At 36.9% G+C, this 22,695-nt stretch overlaps 1 protein-coding gene across 4 annotated transcripts in view; it reads right to left on the bottom strand.

Moving 5' to 3' along the window:
- The window catches only part of LOC113513357 (uncharacterized), a 39,833-nt gene extending 17,450 nt beyond the window's left edge, over positions 1 to 22,383 (bottom strand). For 2 of the 4 annotated variants that reach the window (XM_052897517.1, XM_052897518.1), the window contains exons 1-11: positions 22,223 to 22,383; positions 13,201 to 13,382; positions 11,974 to 12,098; positions 11,031 to 11,203; positions 9,944 to 10,080; positions 6,361 to 6,563; positions 5,446 to 5,637; positions 4,651 to 4,793; positions 3,920 to 4,074; positions 3,615 to 3,799; positions 1,853 to 2,028 (exon numbers count right to left, since the gene is read on the bottom strand). In XM_052897517.1, the coding sequence (XP_052753477.1) occupies positions 1,853 to 2,028; positions 3,615 to 3,799; positions 3,920 to 4,074; positions 4,651 to 4,793; positions 5,446 to 5,637; positions 6,361 to 6,563; positions 9,944 to 10,080; positions 11,031 to 11,203; positions 11,974 to 12,098; positions 13,201 to 13,342 (1,631 nt within the window). In that variant the 5' untranslated portion in view covers positions 13,343 to 13,382; positions 22,223 to 22,383. Of the gene's footprint in view, positions 1 to 1,852; positions 2,029 to 3,614; positions 3,800 to 3,919; positions 4,075 to 4,650; positions 4,794 to 5,445; positions 5,638 to 6,360; positions 6,564 to 9,943; positions 10,081 to 11,030; positions 11,219 to 11,973; positions 12,099 to 13,200; positions 13,383 to 21,373; positions 21,489 to 22,222 lie in introns of those variants that run through there. The other 2 variants (XM_052897519.1, XM_052897520.1) reach the window with 2 other exon arrangements.
- Between the last annotated feature and the right edge of the window lie 312 nt (positions 22,384 to 22,695).

Here is a 22,695-nt window from a genome sequence, read left to right as displayed (position 1 = left end):
GATAACTTTTTTATGGATGTAATATTTCGGAATTCTCATTTTCATACATGCTTATTATACTGGTATTTATTTCGTTAACTGTCTACTACTGGACGAAATAAGCCTTCCCATAATGAGAGCTTTTCTAGTAGTACCACGCTTGGCAGACGGATTGGCAACTGCAGTTAGGCTCTCAGAAATATTTTAAGAAGGACGCTGCTGCCCATCCCCCTATCATAAAGTTTCCTTAGTCGCCTCTTACGGCACTCACGGGTAAGCAACGAATAGCACACGGCAGATTATGCTGGTATATACTCAATAAAAATGTATATATACTGTTGATAGTATCCATATGGTGTTCTTATATGTATATTTAAATAACACGTGTATAAAACATAATACACTGTACTACCTATAATATTCTAAATACTACTCTCCTGAGAATTACCTTCGAAATAATAATAGGAAATATCTATAAAGTTACCAACGAAACCCAAACAGTAACTACTAAGTAAAAAAGAGTATAAATTACGAAATGCCAATTAGAGAGACTAATCCCATTGCTCCAATGTAACGTATATTCAGGTCGACGTCTACAGGGTCTCTCCAAAAACCATCGTGATTAATTCCTGAGCAATTTGTCACAATAGCCCAAATGACTGTACCCAACCTGCGTAAACCAATACCGTAGGAGGCGTTACCATGACACGTAATATTAAATTCGACTAAAACCTTATAACAATACAGCAAAGTATCCAAGACATTCGTTTCTATAGTTGTAAATTTCATATAAATTCCAACTAATTTCTCTACACTTGTTCAAATCTATTTTGAAAACTTTACAGACGTCCTTAATTCACAAGTTCGGTCTATCAGGTCGTTTGTTTTGTTTCAGAAACAAGTCACGCCTAGGTTTAAAGAGCTAATATTGAAGTGAAACTCAAAGGACCATTGATAACTGGTATTGAATTCTGGTCTCCCCAAGGTACATTACCTGAGCCTTTGACAGAATTTGTTTTACGGTTCAACCACGGTCTAATAAATTAAGTATTTATTAGACTGTGGTTACTTTTACCTACTCGTCTTCTAACGATGATACCAAGTTATGTCCCTAAATTGTTATATAAACATTCCGACATTGCCTAAGGTACTGGACCATTCATTTCTTACATTCCAATATAACTAACTATGTATAGGCAGATGACCTATACATATGTAACTATACATAACTCGCATAATGCGAATGAAAGCTCATAGAACCATAAAAACAGAACTGTTAAACTATAACTATAACGGATTCAGTAAAATATATAATTGCGGCAAAGGTTTAATTATGATTACTAAATAGACTTAGGAAACAAAAACAACTCAGGACTGTAAAACAGCTACTTAAAACCTACCAAAATGTCAGCCTTTGCCCATATGCTATTCTATGATGCGTAGAATGTAGCAGTAAAAACTTTCAAATTTGTTTTCTGTGCCACGAAGGTGGCTAACAAGCATACAGCCTGTCTGATGGTAAACGGTTACTGTAGCGTATGGATGGCCTGGAACACTAGAGGTGGCACGTGCACGTTGCCAACCCAGAAGATACCTTAATATACCCTTTTTGAAGAACACTCTAGAAGACTCTATTAGAAGTCCCTAGGGAAAACCTCGGCAGAGAGCTCATACCACAGCCTGAGCGTTCACGGGAGAGTATTTCTTTGAAACCACACTATACGTGAACGTTTAGTAGTTGGGTATACCAAATTAAAAAAGACTAATAAAATTGGTTCACAATTGGCAAATATCCAATGTGTCTGTAGAATCGAGTCTCTCCCTTTATTGAAGTCGCATGTTTTAATAAAATAAACTATAAAACATGACCCACCTGTAGGTAGACAACTCCCTATCGAACTCCCCCAGCGTCCTGTGCTGGAAATTGTTTAAGTACAAATCCCTGGCCTGGTCCAGCATGATTGCCAGGATGTGGATCAAGTCCTCCACCGACTCCTGATTCTGTGACGTCGCCTGAATCAGGTTTTCACGGAAGGCGAAACGGTTCTCCTGTTAATGCAAAAAATGAGAATATTCATATGTTTCTTAGTTTATAATACTTACATATTGAGGGGGGGGGGGGGGATTGTTAATAAAGGGGATTTTTTTTATAAGTAAAAAAGGAATGGTAGCCCCGCCTGCGCTAATGGGATACTCTGGCGGAGCACCAGTGAAGGGTGATAGATGAGAATGAAAACAGGCCAGTTAGCCCATCATGATGAATTCATCAGGAATTAACCATGATAGTTTCCAGGTGGAACCGCGAGGAGGTCGACCTGGTTGGGTATATTGCTAGCAATGGGATTCTCAGTCTCCATTACTAACAATCCCTTTCCCCCCTAAAGGGGATTATTTGCCCCATTGCAAACATTACACCCTATCAGGTTTTCCTTGGAAACCATCGTGTCCTAATCGAAGTGAATTAAGCACGAGTGGTTAACTGACCTGCCATTTCATGCTCACCTATCATCCATCACAAGTGCCCCACTAGCGTATATTGTTAGCTTGGGCAAGGTTAGCATTCCATTATCATCCGTTTAAAAAAATCACACATTTTACTTTATTTTTGGGCACATTGCATAAAGAAATTCTCGCATTTGGTACTCGGTTGGGTCAATTTAGAAATAGAACTTTCCTGAATTACCTCGAATCTGGATGTTCTGGATTATACTTCCAGATAGTCGTTGCCCGATTCTTCATAACACAAGGTATCCTAGCTTGAGCACCAGGCATTTAGTGTTATTGTGTGGCTCTTACTATTTTTTTTTTATACCACGAAGGTCTAAATATCTAATGATAAACGATTACAGTAACCATGGGCATCTATAACACTATGGATGTCACGTGTGCGTTGTCGATCCTGAAGAATCTTTAATATACCCTTTTTGAGAACTCCATATTGTAGTCTCTAGAGAACACCTCAGCAGGGAGCTCATACCACAGTCTAAGCGTTCACGGGAGAAAATCACTTTTAACTAGGAATTAAATAGGAATAAGTAAATAGGTGTAACTCTATAAATAACACGTAACTGCGCTTTTCAGTGACTGTTAACTGCCAAAACTTCCTAACTGATTTAACACGTGTAAACCTTTACCGCCCAAACCCGGGTTCATCTCCGAAGTTACCGGATCACCTGCTTGGAATAGTTTGATTACTGCGCCTAGTCGTCTATACTTTGATTGAGGTAAGACATCGGTAAGACGTGTTAGGAATCTATATGAACTTCGCAATTAGTTATAAAGTTAAGTATTTGTTTAAAAATCAAAATATTTGGTAAAAATGTCTTATGTAGCTTGCAACAGTAAAATATCTAATGGCCAACCTGGTAGAAAGTGAAAATGAAAAAACGCTCTGTTAGTTACGTACGACTTAAATTAGACTGGTAACCTTATTTTTGTTGATTGCTGAACAGGGATCTTGTTAGTAGTTGCCACGTTTGGCAGGCGGGTTGGTCGCAATTAGGCTTTCATGATGTTTTAAGAATAATACTGCTGCCCATCCCTCGACCATTAAATTGTCTCAGCCCCTATATATAGTTAAAGCCAAGATATAAATTGAAGCCTAAAATTATATTATATAAATTTATAATACTCACACATGCGATCATGTTCTTGCATTTCACAAGCTCACTGGACACTCTCCATAGGTAGCGCAACTGCCTCCTAGAGTATGAGGGTGTGGTACCAGCTGCTATCTTCGACTCCTTGTTCAGACTCTCCCAACGGCTAAACAGCACCATTTCTAAGGATTCCGAAGGTGTAGGTGGAATTTCTTCTGATTCTGGTAAATTATATGCACAGGTAAGTATAAAATCAAGAATATCACAGAATTAGAGTACAAGACCGAATCCAATCCGAATTCCAACAGCACTACTATATGTCGCTAGCTGCAGCTACTGACCTGCGGCGGCGTGCAGGTGCAGCAGGCAGCGGCGCAGACAGCGTGCGTCGTGGTGCCAGGCGGCATCTCCGCGGCCGCCGCGCCGCGCCACGCTCGCGCGATCCACGCTGTGCACGTACCCAGCCACCCCACCTTTCTCGCACAAGCATACCAGCCTGGAAAAAGAAAAAGGGGGAGAGGGACTATTAGTAATGGGACTATTAATAATCAACACAACCCAGCTGCTAGCAATAAATCCAATCAGGTAAACCTCCACACAGTTTCCCTGGAAACCATCGTGGTTAATTCTTGGGGAATTCATCACAATGGACTAACTGACCTGCTTTCATCCTTATCTATCATCTCTCTCTTTAAAAACATAAAACCGTTTTCCTATATACTAAAAATATAAGATGATACTAGAATTAAAAATTAAAAACCTATGAGATAAGCAAGTTTTCGATTAAATCATCAGTAGAGAATAACTCCACGTAACATACATCCTTGAAATTAGTTCTTGAAATTGGTTTAAAGATGTATGACAGAATGGTAAAAACAGGTTCTTACACAACAGGGAGTTAGATAACTAGCTAACAACTTAGATGGTTTTGTACGTATATAGGCGTATTTATGGCGGGATCAGGATATACGAAGCTCCACAAAAAATATGTCTAAAAATGCATGCACCTTTTATAAAGGACCAACTCCCCTGGAAAATAATATTAAGTGTGCCAATGGTGAAAGGTACTCACTCATCCAAAATCAGCAGTAGATGATGCGCTAGATGAGCTGATACGCAGCTACGGGCTGCAGCTTGCGAGTAGACGGCGCAACGTTGCAAGCGACGACGCAGCGCACAACTAACTGCATAGCGGCTCAAAACACGTAGTGTACCCTGATTGGTAAAAGTGCCTAAGAAATATATATGGAAATTTCAACCATTTGTGGGCATCAATGTTCATTATAGTGTTTTGAAATCGGAGTGTTGGATGTCCCCAGTCCCCATTATACAGTTGAGAAGGAGAGAATGATTTGTATGATATATCTGTCTATCTATTTTGCATCAACGCGAGTAACCACCAATACTGATCCGGAGCACAGGGATCTGTTATAGGGTTATAGGTTAACATCTGTCCCATGGCCCTATAAATTTATATGCCTCCACATGAGTATTACCTTAAAAGACAGAGTGACAAATAGTGTGATTAGAGAGAAGTGTGGACTGAAAGACATTGTAGGGGCAAAGATCGAAAAGTGAATATTGCGCTGGCTTGGTCATTTAAAAAGGATGAATGAAATAACAATTACTGAAAAGATTTATTAAACACGAATGAGTGGAAATATTAGTAAGGACTGCCTCGACGAACGCCGGTAGACCAAATAGCAAGTACCCATTATCCGGCGAGTGTATATGAAAATATTGATAAGTGGGGAGGAAGCGAGAGAGCTCTGTTTGAATGTGAGCTTTTGGCGTTTAATTTTTTCTACCCGCTCTAATGGAAGACGTGGCAGATGTGTATGTTTAGATGGTTCGCTCGGCTACCGACTTCGTAAGCTCCGTGGCGCATGCGGTGCAGCAGCGTGGTGAGCGCGGCGGCGAGGCGGCCGGGTGCGGCGGCGCGGGCGGCGTGCGCGTCGAGCGCCGCCTCCAGCGCGGGGCTGCGCACCTGCCACCACGCGCTACGCTCCCCGCTGCCACCGACGGCCGGTGGCGGGCCCACCGCCACCGCGTAGTAGCCCTGCGATGCAACACTCGCTAAATAAGTTGTGTTTCGGTCTGAAGGGTGGGATATGATAGGCAACTTACAGGGTACAGAGGAATAACACCTGAATCCTCAGGAATGACAACGCATGCGGGGTATCATGGGCGAAACAGTATACTCTGTTATATCCATGATACTGCTTATGTCTATAGGCGACGGTTACCACTTTCCATCAGGTGAACCGTCAGCTTGTTTGCCACTCTATATTGCATAAAAAAATTGTCGACCCTCTGGATCGGAGATCTCTCTGGAGATCGTCGCGATTATCTAGTACCTGGTGAACTCGTCACGATAAGCCACCTGACCCGACTACGTCCAGCACCCTCCTCGTATTAAACTAAAACTTATCGTCACTCTAACAAAGTTGTACTTATTTTACTATGGGATAAATTGATAAAAACCAAGGGGAGAGAAATTGTTATTAAATGAATCTAAAAACCCTATTACTATACCGCCATCAATTCGACCTTCACGTAGTCCCCGCTGAAAACTATCGTGTTTAATTCCCGGCAAATTCGTTCCAGTGGACGAACCATACTGACTACATCCTCACTGGGAGGAAAAGATTCTTAGCAATGCAGACTAGCTCTAGTCTCATTGCTAGCAATAAAATTTTTCAATTAAGTAGTCCGTCAGCTTACTTACCATTCCAAATATCATAAAAAAATTACATTAATGAATCAGAAATGATATACTGACCCCTTGCGCGCTAGTGTAATGCAGCATAGCCAACGGATGAGTCAGAGGCACCCTTGTGGTGTACGCGGTTGCACTGCACCCCTCTACCCGGACGCCCAGCATGAGCTTGGCTTCAGCCTCACCCGCGCCCACCCGGACCATCACCCATGCGGCACCTTCCACTATGGCGAGGCGACGATCGTTGGCCGTTTGTGGAGGTGACACTAAATACATAACCAATGATTTATAATTGTTATCAGCCAATAGTAGTCCACTGTTGGGCATTGATTGACCTCTACCAAAGTGCGCCAGTTTGTATGGCCATTTGCTTTACGCATTTCATTTCCAATTAATCACCCCCAATACTAATTTCTCTTTGTGTGACCTTTATACATACACATACTGTCACGGCTGTCTCCCATTAGCTACCCTAGCAGAACGCCAAATGCTTCAATTCAAACAAGTCGCTTTTGCTTGCTCCACATTCATCAATCTTTTCATACACACTCGCTAGTTACAGGTAATTTTTATTTGACTCTTTAATGTCGCCTAATTTGGTCAACATATAACGTCTATCACGTCTATATATATATATATATATATATATATATATATATATATATATATATATATATATATATATATATATATATATATATATATGGTGGATTTGATACCTTTTGGAAAGAAAAAGACTCCCTACAAGAAAAATCGTTATTCTCCATCCAAAACTAGTAAAAATAACATATACACAAAAAATACAAGAGAATTAGGGTTTCTCTTTTTCTGAAGTCGGATTGATCGTCTTCAGTAAACTACCATTAATTATTACAATATCAAAAGGAAATTAGTTCTGGTTCCATCTATATTTGTCACAGAATACGTAATTTTAGTGTAAAATATTTGCTATAACTACATACGAGTATATACAATAATATTATAATTTAACTATAACCATAAAATAAAAATTGGAACAATTCATCTCATAACCACAGAACTGATCCCAAACTGTGTGCACAGTTGACGGTGGCCAGCGGTTACCAGTATTACAGTAGAGATATGCCGAATCAGGCTGACTCGAGTACTGACTCGAATATTTACTAAATACTCAGGTACTCGAATACTCAATATACAAAAGTCAGATACACAATATTCGAATACAAGTTTCCAGTACTTACGATACTCGAATGCTACTTCTGTGTTTATAAGAAGTTTTACTATTTCTGTTAATTTTGCATTTTATTAATAATTTTCATAATTATGAAAAGAAAAATTATTAAATTACTGAGTATTTACATATTATTTTCATGAAAGCAACCTAAACCAGCATTTTTTTAACATCTCTGTAAATTATTGATGCCCATTAATTCTTCTCTTTCCGCGTCTAGGAAAAGTAGACAATGTTTTGTTTGAGAAATCAGTTCAGGGTACGATAAGGCTGATATACCTGAAGAAGGTAAAAGCCCTTAAAATAATAATATAAAAAAAAAATTAATTAAAAAAGTACCCGAGTCTAATATCAACATTATATTCGAATACTCATACGAGTACTTATTCGAATCCACGGACTCGAGTCCAGGATTCGATTTATTTTTAATAAGTACCGAAATACTCAAATAGCAATAAACGGAAAACACTAACAAGCCTCGCACAATGATCGCAGCGGTCGCATCCGCGGTACAAGCTTTGAACTTTCCATTTGCAATTACGTTCCGCGTTTCATTTATCATTTACATAATTTCGAACCCTAACGTTATTATAAAATATGTTACTACTCGTATTTAACTGAACTAGGTGTATTCTTGCAGAAGTCCAGAGAAGAAGAACAGAGTATACTGTTTCGCCCATGACACCCCCCATGCGTTGCCATTCCTAAGGACTCCGGTGTTATTCCTCTAGATGCTGTAAATTCACACCATATCCAACCCTTCAAACCGAAACACACCCATGCTTTATGGTTGAAACACGAAAGGGTCAGAGGTACCCAAGCAAACGACTTTTGTACAAAGTCTCCCTCTGGTAAAATCGGTTAAAATACCCCTAATAAGTGAATCTTCGAGTGTTGACAGTCGCACACATACTAATGGTAGCGGAATTAAACAAAATAATTTTAATTAACCAATGATATGTACATCCGCAAAATGAACCTAGTTAAAAAAAAATATTAACGATTTGGAACTGAAAATATACTAAAACTAAAGTAATCACTCTCTTTGTAAATAAGTTTTTTTAATTTAATTAATCATTCATTTTGTATGTGTACATATTGTTAAATTTTATAATCATTCTTTGAAGGAAACAATAAATTCAAATCAACTTTGTATAGATTCTTTTGTTAAATTTATTCAGCTTAATAACAGCATGGCATGTATCATTGCACATATGTACAGATTATAAGTGTACAAATCTTTCAAATCTAAAATATTACTGTAGTCTATTTATTGTATAACTAGTATTGTAGTTTTTATAAATTTTCATACTATGAATAATATATTATGTATACGCGTGTCGTGGCGGCCTTTAATTGAGGCAGCATTTTATAATGTAACCATATTATCATGTATTTTAAGTAGATATAAATGTACGCTTTGTTGGTTGTCCTAAATATATAAATAAATGAAGTTTTCATACATTCATTCATTCGTCATTAACTAAAATTACAAAAAATATTAACTTTATTAGAAAGCCACTTCATACCAGTCCTTACAACAAATATTTCGCTGTAAAATCAAATTAAAAATTTAATTTTATAGATAGGTTTAAAGAAATCAGAAGAAATTTTACCAGAGGGAGAGTTTGCACAAAAGTCGATTGCTTGGGCACCTCTGTCCCATTCGTGTTTCAACCGCGAAGCAGTTGTGTTTGCATGGCTGTGTTTCGGTTTGAAGGGTGGGATATGGCGTGAATTTACAGAGTACAGAGGAATAACACCTGAGTCCTCAGGAATGGCAACGCATGGGGGGTATCATGGGCGAAACAGTATACTCTGTTATGTCCACGGTACTGCTCATGTCTATAGGCGACCGTTACCACTTTCCATCAGGTGGGCCGACAGCTTGTTGGCCATTCTAGTTGTATAAAAAAAAAATCAGAATCGATCTCACAATTTCTATGTAATCGCCATCTATGAAAACTGAGATTGTAAACTAAAACGAAACCTCCTGGGATTAACAACTGATTTTAAACCTCGTCACCTAGTCAACTGTCGGAGATGTCTAAACTAATTAACTTGTAGGTACTTGTTACTAACCTCTCAACCCAAAGTGTTGCCATATCAACCGTTTTCATTAAGAACTGTATAAGGATAATGTATTTTATTATTAAGCCAATATCTGTAATAGTCCACGGATTTCGTATTAATATTTGCTAAAGCGAATATCTACTTATGTTCACAGACGTAATACCGCACACGAAAATAAAGAATTTATGTATGACCTGACATCATCATTACAGCCATTATATCAAATCTACTGCAAGGAGTCAATGGTAAGCTCAGGAGCGTCCTCATAGCAGTTTATGGGGAGGCTTATGTCCAGCAGTAGATGAATAATGGCTGAAATGATGATGATGTTGAGTGGTAAGCATGTGTGGTTGCTGGAGTTACCTCTCTCCAAGTAGCAGTAGTGGTAGGGCTTAGCGACGCGAGCGGCGCGCGCGCACAGCACGCGGGCGCGGCCGCGGCCGCCGCGCGCCGCCGTGCAGCGTGCCACCAGCGACACCCACCGCTCCAATACTTTATCCCTGAACAAGATAATCTATAATCTTAGATTATATACGAGTACATATATTAGATACAATGACTCCATAATTTTTTTTTATTCAAGTAAGTGTCATCATCATCTTCCTACCCTTATCCCAATCATTTGGGGTCGGCGTAATATGCGTATATTTTTATTCAAGTATGTGTAAATTAACAAAAAGATTTTCCGAAAGAAGAGGACGACCGAGGAATAACTACATGGGACATATAAAAGAAACACTAGGTGTCATGTCGTATAGGGAGGTCAAAGATATGGCCTGGGATAGAGCTGGCTGGAAGAAGATGCATGAATTAGTTGCACCGACAAGAGGAAACTCTTAAATGAAAAAAAGAAAATGTGTAAATTACATCAACATATTATATATTTATTATTCAGTATATACATAACTATAATTCAATATACAATGCCGTGTGATTCCGACATAGAATGGTCTCCCCCTTTCTATTCTGTGGGTGTCGTGAGAAGCGACTGAAGGAACTTAATGGTCAAGGGATAAACAACAGTGTCCCTCTCAAAACATCCTAAACTACCAGCTAAATGAATTTATAAATTTGAATTTGGAATGCTTAACCAAAGAGGAGATATTTCAGATCAAAGTGGTCAGTACGACAAAGCACTAATTTCATATGTAAGGATATCGCTACCCTGTTTACCATTAAACGGACCCTATGCTTGCTTGCCACTATTGTAGTTAAAAAAAAAACATTTATAAAAACGCGTGAATTTAGGCACTAGGTAGCCATTCAGGTTTTAAGTTGCACCTTCAGAAATACATCTATGAAAATCGCATTGTTATTTTTTTAACTATTGTTTTTTTTTGCGTGATACCGGAACAAACATACAGACAGATACAAAATTGTTAAAAATATTTTTATTAAGACCTCTAATTTACTGAAGACAATTTTATTACATTTGTAAGATAAGATTTACCTGCACAAGTATCCCGAGGGTGTGAGGAACTCCTCCCACTTGTCGGCTCCCCTGCCAGTGATCCTGACCTTCCCGTAGCCCACCGGGCCTTCTTCTAGCCGGCAATCATCGTTCACATTCAGCACAGGGAGAGAGTCCAACGTCACTAAATACTCCAGGGAGCGCGACCGCATCTGAACATCATTTTACTAATATCATTATTACAATATCTATATGATTTCCCGCAGCGTTGCCCGCTTCTAACTATGTAGTTCCCGTATATCATTCCCATTGAAACTTCATGGATCCGATCTTATATTGTATTATATACTTAAATGATAATTACATACCTAATACCTTTATAAAATTTCAGCCAATTCAACTGATCGGTTATTTTATAGCATTTTATATGTGATGCTTTAGATTGATATAACTTTTTTTTATTTATGAACCGATTGAAATAAAATAAACACTAAATGTTAAGTGGAGCAAACCGTAGAGCATTAGTGAAAACCGCATTCAAATCGGTTAAACCATTTCTGAGATTAGCGCGCACAAACCTACATACAAACAGACAAAAATTCTAAAAATCATTATTTTGGATTCTATTGCGTTCATAAAGCCCCCCTATAATAGTTTTTCTTATATATCTTACATGTACAGACAGCGACCAGTTACGATTTTATTTTATGTATTGATTGATGGCAAATACATGGCAATATCTATGTATTTTAGTTCCAGTATCTATATATTGGCCCCAATAACGAATATATTAAATGTCTGTTATCCAATATTTAAAATAGATATGAAGAACGCGATCGAAATTAAGATAGATATCCGACCGATGCGAGCGACATCGGAATGGGTAATGACTTTATTTCCGCCTTCAATGTCCAAAGGAACCCAATGTATAGATATCGGATCGGTATCGATATTACCCATGCCTCCTTATAATACAACTAACCATTTTCCCTCTATGTAGGGCGATGAGGTGACAGCACCTGAACCGCGGGTCCCTCTGACCAGCGCCGTCCACTATACGCTGAACAAGACTCTCCACCTCACTCTCCATCTCTGTCGACATCTGACCTACGTACATGATCAATAATGTTATAATTAATCCAAAAGATTTGCTATAAAATGGCTTGTTTTATGTATGTAAGTTTGGGACTATATTTACATCATAAATTTTATAAAAATAATAATATATATATTGACATTCTTTAGAAATACGGTACAATAATTATTATGTTAATAATACATTTTTACCAGAGAGACTTTGTACAAAAATCGTTTGCTTGGGTACCTCTGTCCCATTCGTGTTTCAACCGTAAAGCAGTTGTGTTTGCATGGCTGTGTTTCGGTTTGAAGGGTGGGATATGGCGTGAATTTACAGGGTACAGAGGAATAACACCTGAGTCCGGTAGAAACACGAATGAGACAGAGGTGCCCAAGCAAACGATTTTTGTACAAACACTCCTTCTCAATTTATACTATTTGCATTATAATTTGTGGATGTTTTTTTTTTTTGTTTTCTATAATTTTTTTATTAACGCTTAGTCCTTTTTTTCTTGTACCTTTCCTGCACTAGTTTACCCGCTTATACATTGGGTTGACTGGAAGAGATCTCTTTTAGAAATATACCCACCTTTGCTAACAAGATGTTACACTAATCGCTGTATTTCTTTTATAAATGCAATAGAGAATGTATAATATGGTAACAATCTTTCCATACATCTTCCAATGCTCAATTAAACACAACAATTTGTTTATTGATGTAAAATAGAATATACAGCCTTTATTTTTGCACAAGCGTAGCAGTAATCAGTTAATAGTGAAATATGGGGGAAAGGGATTGTTAGTAATGGATTCTAACAGCCCCATTGCTAGCAATACACCCTATAAGGTCGACCTTCACGCGGTTTTCCCAAGAAACCATCGTGTTTCATTCTTGTCGAATTCTTCACGATGGACCGACTAACCTGTCTTCATCCTCACCTATCCATCTATCACTAGTGCCTCGCCAGTGTATAACGACAGCGCAGGCTGGTATCCGTTCCATTTTCACCCATTAAAAAGTAATGAAACAAAAGTACTTACTATATATTCATAATATCAACATTACATAAAAAAAATCTGATCTTAAATGACTAAGACTTCTATTTCCTTTAATTAAATAAGAATATCCTACCTTTCTGGTCTTCCTCATACAACTCGTCTACGTAGGAGTTCAGGGCGCGGAGTTGGTTCGCAGAGAACTTGAGGCCGGTGAATGGTAGTCGCAAATCACCGCCTGGCGTCTCGCAACCCATTCCAGATGCTGCCGAACCCATAATTTCTGGACTAGCCTTAATCTGGGTTCAGGAAACCAACCTGATGAAAATAACGTGGTATATTATTCAAATGTTAATTAATTTATTTATACTTTATTGTACACAAACATGTTATAATTTATTTTAAATAAAGATGTACAACAGGCGTGCTTAGGGGGGAAAGGGATTGTTAGTAATGGGGTCAAATAGCCCTATTACTAGCAATATACCCCGTCAGGTCGACCTCCACGTGGTTCCCCCTGGAAACCATCATGACTAATTCTAGTTTAATTCGTCAGGATGGGCCAATTGACCTACTATCATCTTCATCTGTCATCCCTCACTGGAACCCCGCCAGTGTATACCAATAGCGCAGACGGGGTTACCATACCATTATCACCCATTAAAAAAAAACAGGCGTGTTTATACAGTTGTATGTTTATAAATCATTTCATACATTCTACTTTTTTTCCATTCATTTCTTCGACCTAATCATTTTACATTACTAGTGACTAGGCACGGATAGCATGAATACCGATGCAATATCTATCTATAAATTGGATTTCTTTGAACGGAAGAAAGGTCATCGCCCTTTTCAATATCGCCCATGTCAGTCGGATAACTATTTTCGAATATGTTAAAAGTCTGTTACCCAGTATTATTTTTCAGGTTACAGAACCAGAGGGAGACTTTGTACAAAAATCGAATGCTTGGGTACCTCTGTTCCATTCGTGTTTCTACCGTGAAGCAGTTGTGTTTGCATGACTGTGTTTCGGTTTGAAGGGTGGGTTATGGCGTGAATTTACTGGGTACAGAGGAATAACACCTGAGTCCTCAGGAATGGCAACGCATGCGGGGTATCATGGACGAAATAGTATACTCTGTTATGTTCATGGTACTGTTCATGTCTATAGGTGACGGATACCACTTTCCATCATGTGGGCCGTCAGTTTGTTTGCCATTCTAAGTTGTATAAAAAAAAATACTTTTAAGATATTCGTTATCATATCCGTACATAGATATTGTAACAAAAATATATAGATATTGCTATTTATTAGCCACCCTTATTCCTGACCATCTAGACAGAAAAAATCTCAAAACAATGATAGGGACAATAACGGGTCATTGTCCATTAAACAAACATCTATACACAATAGGAGCCACAGACAGCCCTCTATGTCGAGGCTGTTTCAACGCCGAAGAAACGGCAGCTCACGTAATCCTGGAATGTGAGGCTGTGGCCCATCAACGTTTAGAAATCCTCGGAACGGTGAGGTCGCTCTGTGAAGAACCCAGGAAGCTTCTGCGCTTCTGGACGGAGCTAGGTTGGCTGCACTAGCCACGACTCATACGCACAATGGCCCAAATGAGAGGCTAAGTGCGGAAAATGGAGTCCCTTTCCCATTCACATTCACATTCCTGACCATCCAAAGGTTGCAATGAAAAGATTACTTTTAACGATAAAGCCGCCCATTGTTTTTTTCAGTGTGGCCTTTTTCTTATGATGTTTGCTTCTGATATGATTTTCGATTTTATTTAAAAAAAAAGAGACGCTTTTGGTATTGTTTATATCGACATTCACGCCTTTCACAGTGGTGTACTAAACTATTTATATGTTGCAGTTAAAACTCTTAACTAATCAAAAGTACTTTTGACTCAACAGGTTGGTCAAAAGTGGTATTGACTCAAAATGAATGAATGAATGGTTTATTTTCTCTTCACAAAAGGTAGTATAAAGTGACAACTTGAGGTACAATTAGATATGTAAGACCAATTTTTTGAAAGACTGGTGCTTGCAGTAGGTTTTGAAGAACCTTAATTATTGGTTATTAGTGCTTTTGACTGATTTTGCTAGTCAACAGTACTTTTGACTGGTTAAGAGTTTTGACTGTAACATATATACGTACGTAACTCTTATATTTTAACATGTATTACTTTACATATACATACATATATTACATAGTTTTAATGATACTACGTATTAAGTTAAACCAACATACATGCAGCGCTTGATTACACAACATTGAATACACACGGTGTGCGCGGGCGCACAATGTCGGGGCGAAATGAAAATGGCCACAATAGCCCTTCCGGCGGAAGCGCATTATGTCTCGCCGGTCATGCGCGCAGTTGACCGTGGGGCGACACACATGGGACAAGCTCATATGTAATTGTAATTTAATCATTAATATCATATACTATAAGGAATTGCTACCTATGGGTACTAACAAACATATTGCGAGCAATACATCTTAGTAGATCGACCTCCACGAGGACTCCACTGGAAATCATCGCGGTTATTTGTATATCGAGTTCGTCACGATAAGGCAACTGACCTCTACTGTTTTAATCACCGGTGCTCCTAATAAAAAAAATATGCCTTGTTTTGTACAAAAGAAACCACTTTTTTATGAAAAGTAAACACTACCTATTTCAATAATAACTATCAAGACAGATTTAGATTTGAAATATAGTAAGATACAACTAAAATGCCCATAATATATATAATAACATATAAACACCAGAGGGAGACTTTGTGTGGAAAAGTGGATTGCTTGGGTACCTCTGTCCCATTCGTGTTTCTACCGTGAAGCAATTGTGTTTACATGGCTGTGTTTCAGTTTGAAGGATGAGATATGGCGTGAATTTACAGGCTACAGAAGAATAACACCTGAGTCCTCAGGAATGGCAACGCATGGGGGGTATCATGGGCGAAACAGTATACTCTGTTATGTCCATGGTACTGCTCATGTCTATAGGCGACGGTTACCACTTTCCATCAAGTGGGCCGTCAGCTTGTTTACCATTCTAAGTTGTATAAAAAAAAACTTATTATAAAACAAACAATTACAAGAAATAATCACAATGAGAAAACAATGGGCGACCTTATCGCTAAAAGCGATCTCTTCCAGGCAACCGGGTAATTAGATTTTTTCAATATTTACCAACCACATTACGAAATGCAATAAGAAATAAATAAATAAATAAAATATAGACAAATCGAAACCCCCTTCTTTTTAAGTCGGTTGTCTAGCAAAGTAGATGATTCTTTATCGTAAGTATGGCATTGGGTGTAAACTAATAAATAACGTGCCCGTTATCTACGGGTTAGTCACTATGTTAATATAATTAAACTATGTAAGATCTGTGTACACACAAAATTAATCAGCAACAATATATTAACTAGTTAGTTATCTACCACGTGTGTTTACCCAGTTACTTCATTCGGTTAATCTATGGAGAGGGATTGGCTGTTTAAAGGTCTTTCAATGAATGGTGTACATATTGTAGGTTAAATGATTAAATTATTAAAAATATTTTATATCACAAAAACAAAAAAAAAGCACTGACTTCAATCATAGCATATATATATATATATATATATATATATATATATATATATATATATATATATATATATATATATATATATATACTTTTGGAATGTTCTTATTATTTGTAATTTCAATTTTATATTTTTTGACATATATATATATATTTAACAGTATCTAGCCGCCTCTATGGAGAGGGCTATGCTCAGTGTCTGTTTGCACGATAGAATCCGAAACAAGGATATCCGCAAAAAAACCAAAATAACCGACATAGCCTGAAGGATAAGCAAGCTGAAGTGGCAATTAGCTGGTCACATAGCTCAAAGAACCGACAATCGATTGGGAAGAAAGGTTCTTGAATGGTGGCCACGTACGGGTAAACGCAGTGTCGGACGACCCCCCACTAGATGCAGTCAGTGAATGCAGGTGGCTCAGAACCGTTCTTTATGGCAGTTTATAGGGGAGGCTTATGTCCAGCAGTCGACGGGTAATGGCTGAAATGATGACGATGATGAATAGTTCTTAAAACAGGCCAGTCAGCCCATCATTAGGAATTAACCATGATAGTTTCCAAGGGAAACCGCGTGGAGGTCAACCTGGTTAGGTATATTGCTAGCAATGGGATTCTTAATCTCCATTACTAACAATCCCTTTTTCCCCCAAAAAGGAAGAGCTGGTCCATTCTACGCCGGGACCAGACAGCTAAAATGTATATACATTGGCGTATTTAAAATTATGTTTAAGAGGACAGGGGCTCCCAAAAAAAGAAATGTCTTTTCGCATGACTTTGGAATGGGCACCAAACAATTCTGGAGTTTAATTGAATAATTTTAACAAAGCGTATATGCCTTTTAATTAATTTATTTTAAAACATACCATACTTTGGAACTAGAATGTTACATGTAGGTAATTGTTTTATTTTAAGTAAGATAAGGAAATGACGACACAAGTAACGCTAATGATGCTTAATCACTACCAACCTCGAAATCAAATCTATCATAATGATAGGAGTTTTTGTAACACGGTACGGTACGAACGGTAAAGCCACTGAGGTGATATGGGAATCATTATGTATCCTACTCCATTTTTTTTTTGATGGGTGAAAATGTAGTGACTCCGCCTGCGCTAACGGGATACGCTGGCGAGGCACCAGTGAAGGGTGATAGATGAGAATGAAAATAGGCTAGTTAGCCCATCTTGATGAATTCATCAGGCATTAACCATGATAGTTTCCAGGGGGAACCGCTAGGAGGTCGACCTGGTTGGGTATATTGCTAGCAATGGGATTCTCAGTCTCCATTACTAACAATCCCTTTCCCCCCGACTAAGGGAAAAGGCATTAAATGTCATAATAAGATACCGAAATATATTTTGGATCTACCTTTTAATAAATTTTAAACTATTATTAAAAAATACTTATTGAACAAAGCCTATTACACTCTAAACAATTACTTGAATGACAAGCGTGCATGGTGTTAGTCGATCATACACGGGCTTTTTAATGACCATGTAATTTTAGACATAGTACATTTAACTAAATACATATAATGTTAGCAGAGATTAAAAAGAGTAACTGTTGAGTTTCTTGCGGGCTCTTCTCAATAGGTAACAACTTATTCTCATCTATCACCCTTCACTGGTGCACCGCCAGCGTATCCCGTTAGCACAGGCGGGGTTACCATACCATTTTCACTCAGCAAAAAAAAATCCCTTAGTTGGCTCTTATGTTACCCACAGGAAAGGAAGGGGTGGTATATTCTACACCGGCACCTACACGGCTGTATATTTTGTTGGCTGTCCATAAATAATTTAATAAATAAAACTATTGAAATAAGTGTCATAAAGTCATTAAATCTATGTATGTATATATATTTATATATGTACGTATGTGTATGTGTATATATGTATATATTTGGATATATGTGTTTATTTATGTATGTGTATATGATTATGCTGTTACAGATATTTATTATTTTATATTATTTTTACAGATCTATTCTTTTAACGCGCCACCTACCTATTTATTCTTTAAATCCTTCTACCTAAAGGTTGTCTGGAAGAGATTGCTTAGCAATAAGACCGCCTTTTGTACTACACTATACTTATTAAAAATTGTTCAACAAATCCTTTAATGTTGGTACAATAAAGTGGTAAATAAATAAATTAAATAAATAATAAATCTGTAACGGCTAAGCAATCGCACATTGGCTCATCCAACACGGCATATATCATAAGTCGATTCAGTAATAACTTGTATTACAATGATTGTTGCCCAATGACATGTCATTTGTAAATCCTATTGTCATTCGGAGAGGCGGAAGGTCGACGCGCAGTGGTGTGTGACGCACCTAATTTTCCCACAAAAAAACAACAAGTAATTGTAATAAAACAACTATTTGAATGCTGCCTGATGACGGATTTAACTAAATTTGTAACACAACATAATTGTTATGATTCTATTAACCGCTAACTGTCCACTGGTGAATATAGGTCTCTCCTATAAGGGAGAGTTTTGGGAGTTACCACGATTAGCAGGCGAGCTGGCAACCGCAGTTAGAATTTGGTCGCTGCCGCCTATCTCTCTATTAAGTTCCTTCAGTCGCCTCTCACGATACCCACAAAGGAAGGTAGCCACATGTCAAATATGGCAAATACAACAAAACATAAGTTACATTTTATTACAATTATGTATGTACGATTTCAATTTATATAATTACTTAGAGATCTCGAGGTTTTGAGTTCCGATACTATCAATAACTAAAAACTTTATGTCACATTCAATCTCTTGCTGGCGGTGCCATTATTTCAACATTTTTTTAGTTTTTTTTTTTCAAAAACATCTAACTTTTTTTATAGCACGACAAGTGAACAAATACAATGACAAAGTGATCTTAATTTACACTTAATCAGTCGACTTCAGAAAGATAAAGTACCTCAATTTGATTGTATTTTTTTTTGTTACCTCATAACTCCATTATCTCTAAAACAATTTCAAAAATTATTTTTTTATCTGAAAGGATATACTTACAGATTGGTGTCATAGAAATTTTATCAAAATCAATTTAGTAGTTTAGTTTAGAAATAAAAATAACTAGTCATGCCACATTTATCCATTTATCTAATGTTTAAAAAATTAAAGACTTTTTACTTTGTGGAAAACATTTTTTTTTTTCAGAAATTAATTTACATTAACAAACTAGTCGTATTCACTAAATATTTCGTAGCTATATTACATTGATGATAGTCGAAAAATAATTAAACTTTATCTATCTTCTATACTTATAATAAATCTGTAGAGAGATCAATTCTGTACATGAAATATATTTCTAAAATAACTATCAGCGGGTGATTAGTGATCGATACTGATGCCAAAAATACAATCAGTAAAATTTTTGTCTGTCTGTCTGTATGTTCGTTATAGAAACAAAAACTACTCGACGGATTTTAACGAAACTTGTTACAATTATTCTTCATACTCCTGGGCATTTTCATCACGCTATGATCAATAGGAGCAGAGCAGTGAAGGGAAATGTCGGAAAAACGGGAGAAGTTACTCCATTTTTAAGCTTCCGTCGCGTGTGCAGCCTTAATGGCTATTTTTTAAAGTGTAAAAATGTCCACCCATGCAACGCCGGGACGGGCCGCTAGTCAAGAATACAATAATTAAGAATGAAAAAGAAAGTGTACATTATTCTCTCACCCCGCAAAATCAAAATGGCTACAATCGTCATAAAATAAAAAAGAGCCAAGCCAGATATCGATTGAAAAAAGAAATTCAAAATCGGAAATAAATATAAAGCTCCATAATAATAATACAGATAAAAATCTCCTCCTTTTGAAAGCGAAATTGTTAACAGGGAACAGAGCACTGTAAGTGGCTCAAACATTATCTCGTGCCATAGATATCCCGCGGGAGCGTCTCACGAGCTCTTATCCAATCAATTAGTGTACAAGATAATACGCCGCCGAAATCCAGTAATGTTCACTTGCCTCTCATGCCTGGGAGGTATTTATTTACTTACACTTTATTTCACTAATTATAAAAATTATATTATTTTAGACATAAACTATTATTAGCCGTTATTTTTTTTACCTATCCCAATAATGTAATACCGCGTTCGTGATTCACAGTTCATGCCAAAGGTTGACTAGTAGAGAATGTTACTAGCATTAAGTCCGCCTATTGTACCATATTTTCTGTTGGTCAATAAAGTAATTAAAATAAATAATCCTTATTTATTTAAATAAATTTATTGACCAAAAGAAAATGTATTGCAAAAGATTTAATGCTAGTAGCATTCACACACACAACTGAATTATAGTAATATTTTATGAAACTTGAAAAACAAACAAGTCCACGGCCCACCTGATGGATAGTGGTAACCGTCACCTATAGACGTGAACCGTTACCACATATATCGCAGAGTACACTGTAATGTCCATGGTACCTTTGAGCCCTGTAATATTACTCTGACGAAACAGAGCTAAAGGCTGCTTCACGCCAGAAACATAAATGGGACAGAGGTACCCACGCAGACAAGTTTTATGCAAAATCTCTCTCTGGAAGTTAATTTGCGATTTGATTGCTTTTCGATGTTACTGCTAAGCAATCTCTTCCAGTTAGACTCATGTTCTATGGTAAAACTGTCGAAAGAGATGTCTAAGTAATAATAATACAAAGATAAAAATACTAGTAAGTTAGGACTTAAGGCAAACATACCTAATACTTATTACATGACACAAAACAATAAAAATCTTGAAATTAATAATTAAATAAAGTCGCCATATTAGTATATTTTTGGCGGGCACGGCACTACATTTGTTTTTTTTTAATTGCAATGCTAAATGTTACATTTAATTACATTATAATTTTAAATGTATTTAGTACTAACTTAATGCCGCGACTTTGTCCACGTGACCGGTATATTAGTATATGGTACCGGTATGATAGACTAAATCGTTCTCCATCCAATATAGTTCGTGTAATTTTGTTTTAAATTTCTTAATGATTGGTTAAGCCGTTAAATTGCTATAAGGTATAATAGACAAAAAGACTGTGTCTCACAAAAAAAAACGATTACAGATGTAAGAAAAACTATTATTTTTATTTAAAAACTAAACTACTAAACCGTTTTTCTTAAAATTGCTATGGGACCAAACTGTAAGTAGGTATATTCCTTCAAATAAAAAAAGAATTTTCCGAATTGGTGGTTTCAAGTGATGACAGAGTTAGAAGTAAACAAATATAAAAAAAACCACCCACCCATTTGAGAACCTCGTTCTTTTTGAAGTCGAACGAAAAGAAGAAAGTATGATTTTCAATTAAATTGTATTTTTTATTTTCCTTTTTTTTTCTGTATGGTACTCGATAACTTAGCCAATTATGGACGGATTATGATTATTTTTAATCGGAAAAGTTTCATTCCGTGTTGCTTCTACATCTATTTCATTAAGATCAATACGTACCTATCTCTTAACTACAGTTTTTTTAACATGATTCAAATTATATTCATAACTCGAAGAAATTGTATTAAATTTTTTAATTACTATTTTAACACAACAAACTTACCTAATACTTATTACATAACACAAAACAATAAAAATCTTGAAGTTATTAATTAAATAAAGTCGCCATATTAGTATATTTTTGGCGGGCACGGCACTACACTTGTTTTTTTAATTTTGTGCACCGGTATTCAACCATACAGCCGCTCACAAAGCGCGGGAAACAAGTGTTTGGGTTTTCAACTCAGTCGACGGAAGCATATCGTTCATGGAGCTATTGTCTGGCCACTACCATTATTGTTTATTTGATGATTCCATGGTAAGCGTGAACCTAAATATGAAATAATGTAAAACTATATTTCTGACCTGTCATTATCTATTTTCGACGTACTATTTTTAGTAATTACTGAATACTTATATAATGTATCAAACTACCTAAATATTACACACAAACCATATTAAAAAAAAATCGAAAAACAGTTGAAGTATAGAGAAAGCTATAAAAGAAATCGAGATTAAACCTAATTATCTCTAAGA

Source organism: Galleria mellonella, unplaced genomic scaffold, assembly GCF_026898425.1.
Source record: "Galleria mellonella isolate WM207_F2 unplaced genomic scaffold, CSIRO_AGI_GalMel_v1 utg36, whole genome shotgun sequence".
NCBI classification, from domain to species: Eukaryota; Metazoa; Arthropoda; class Insecta; order Lepidoptera; family Pyralidae; genus Galleria; species Galleria mellonella.
This window is presented reverse-complemented; position numbering and strand designations above follow the sequence as displayed.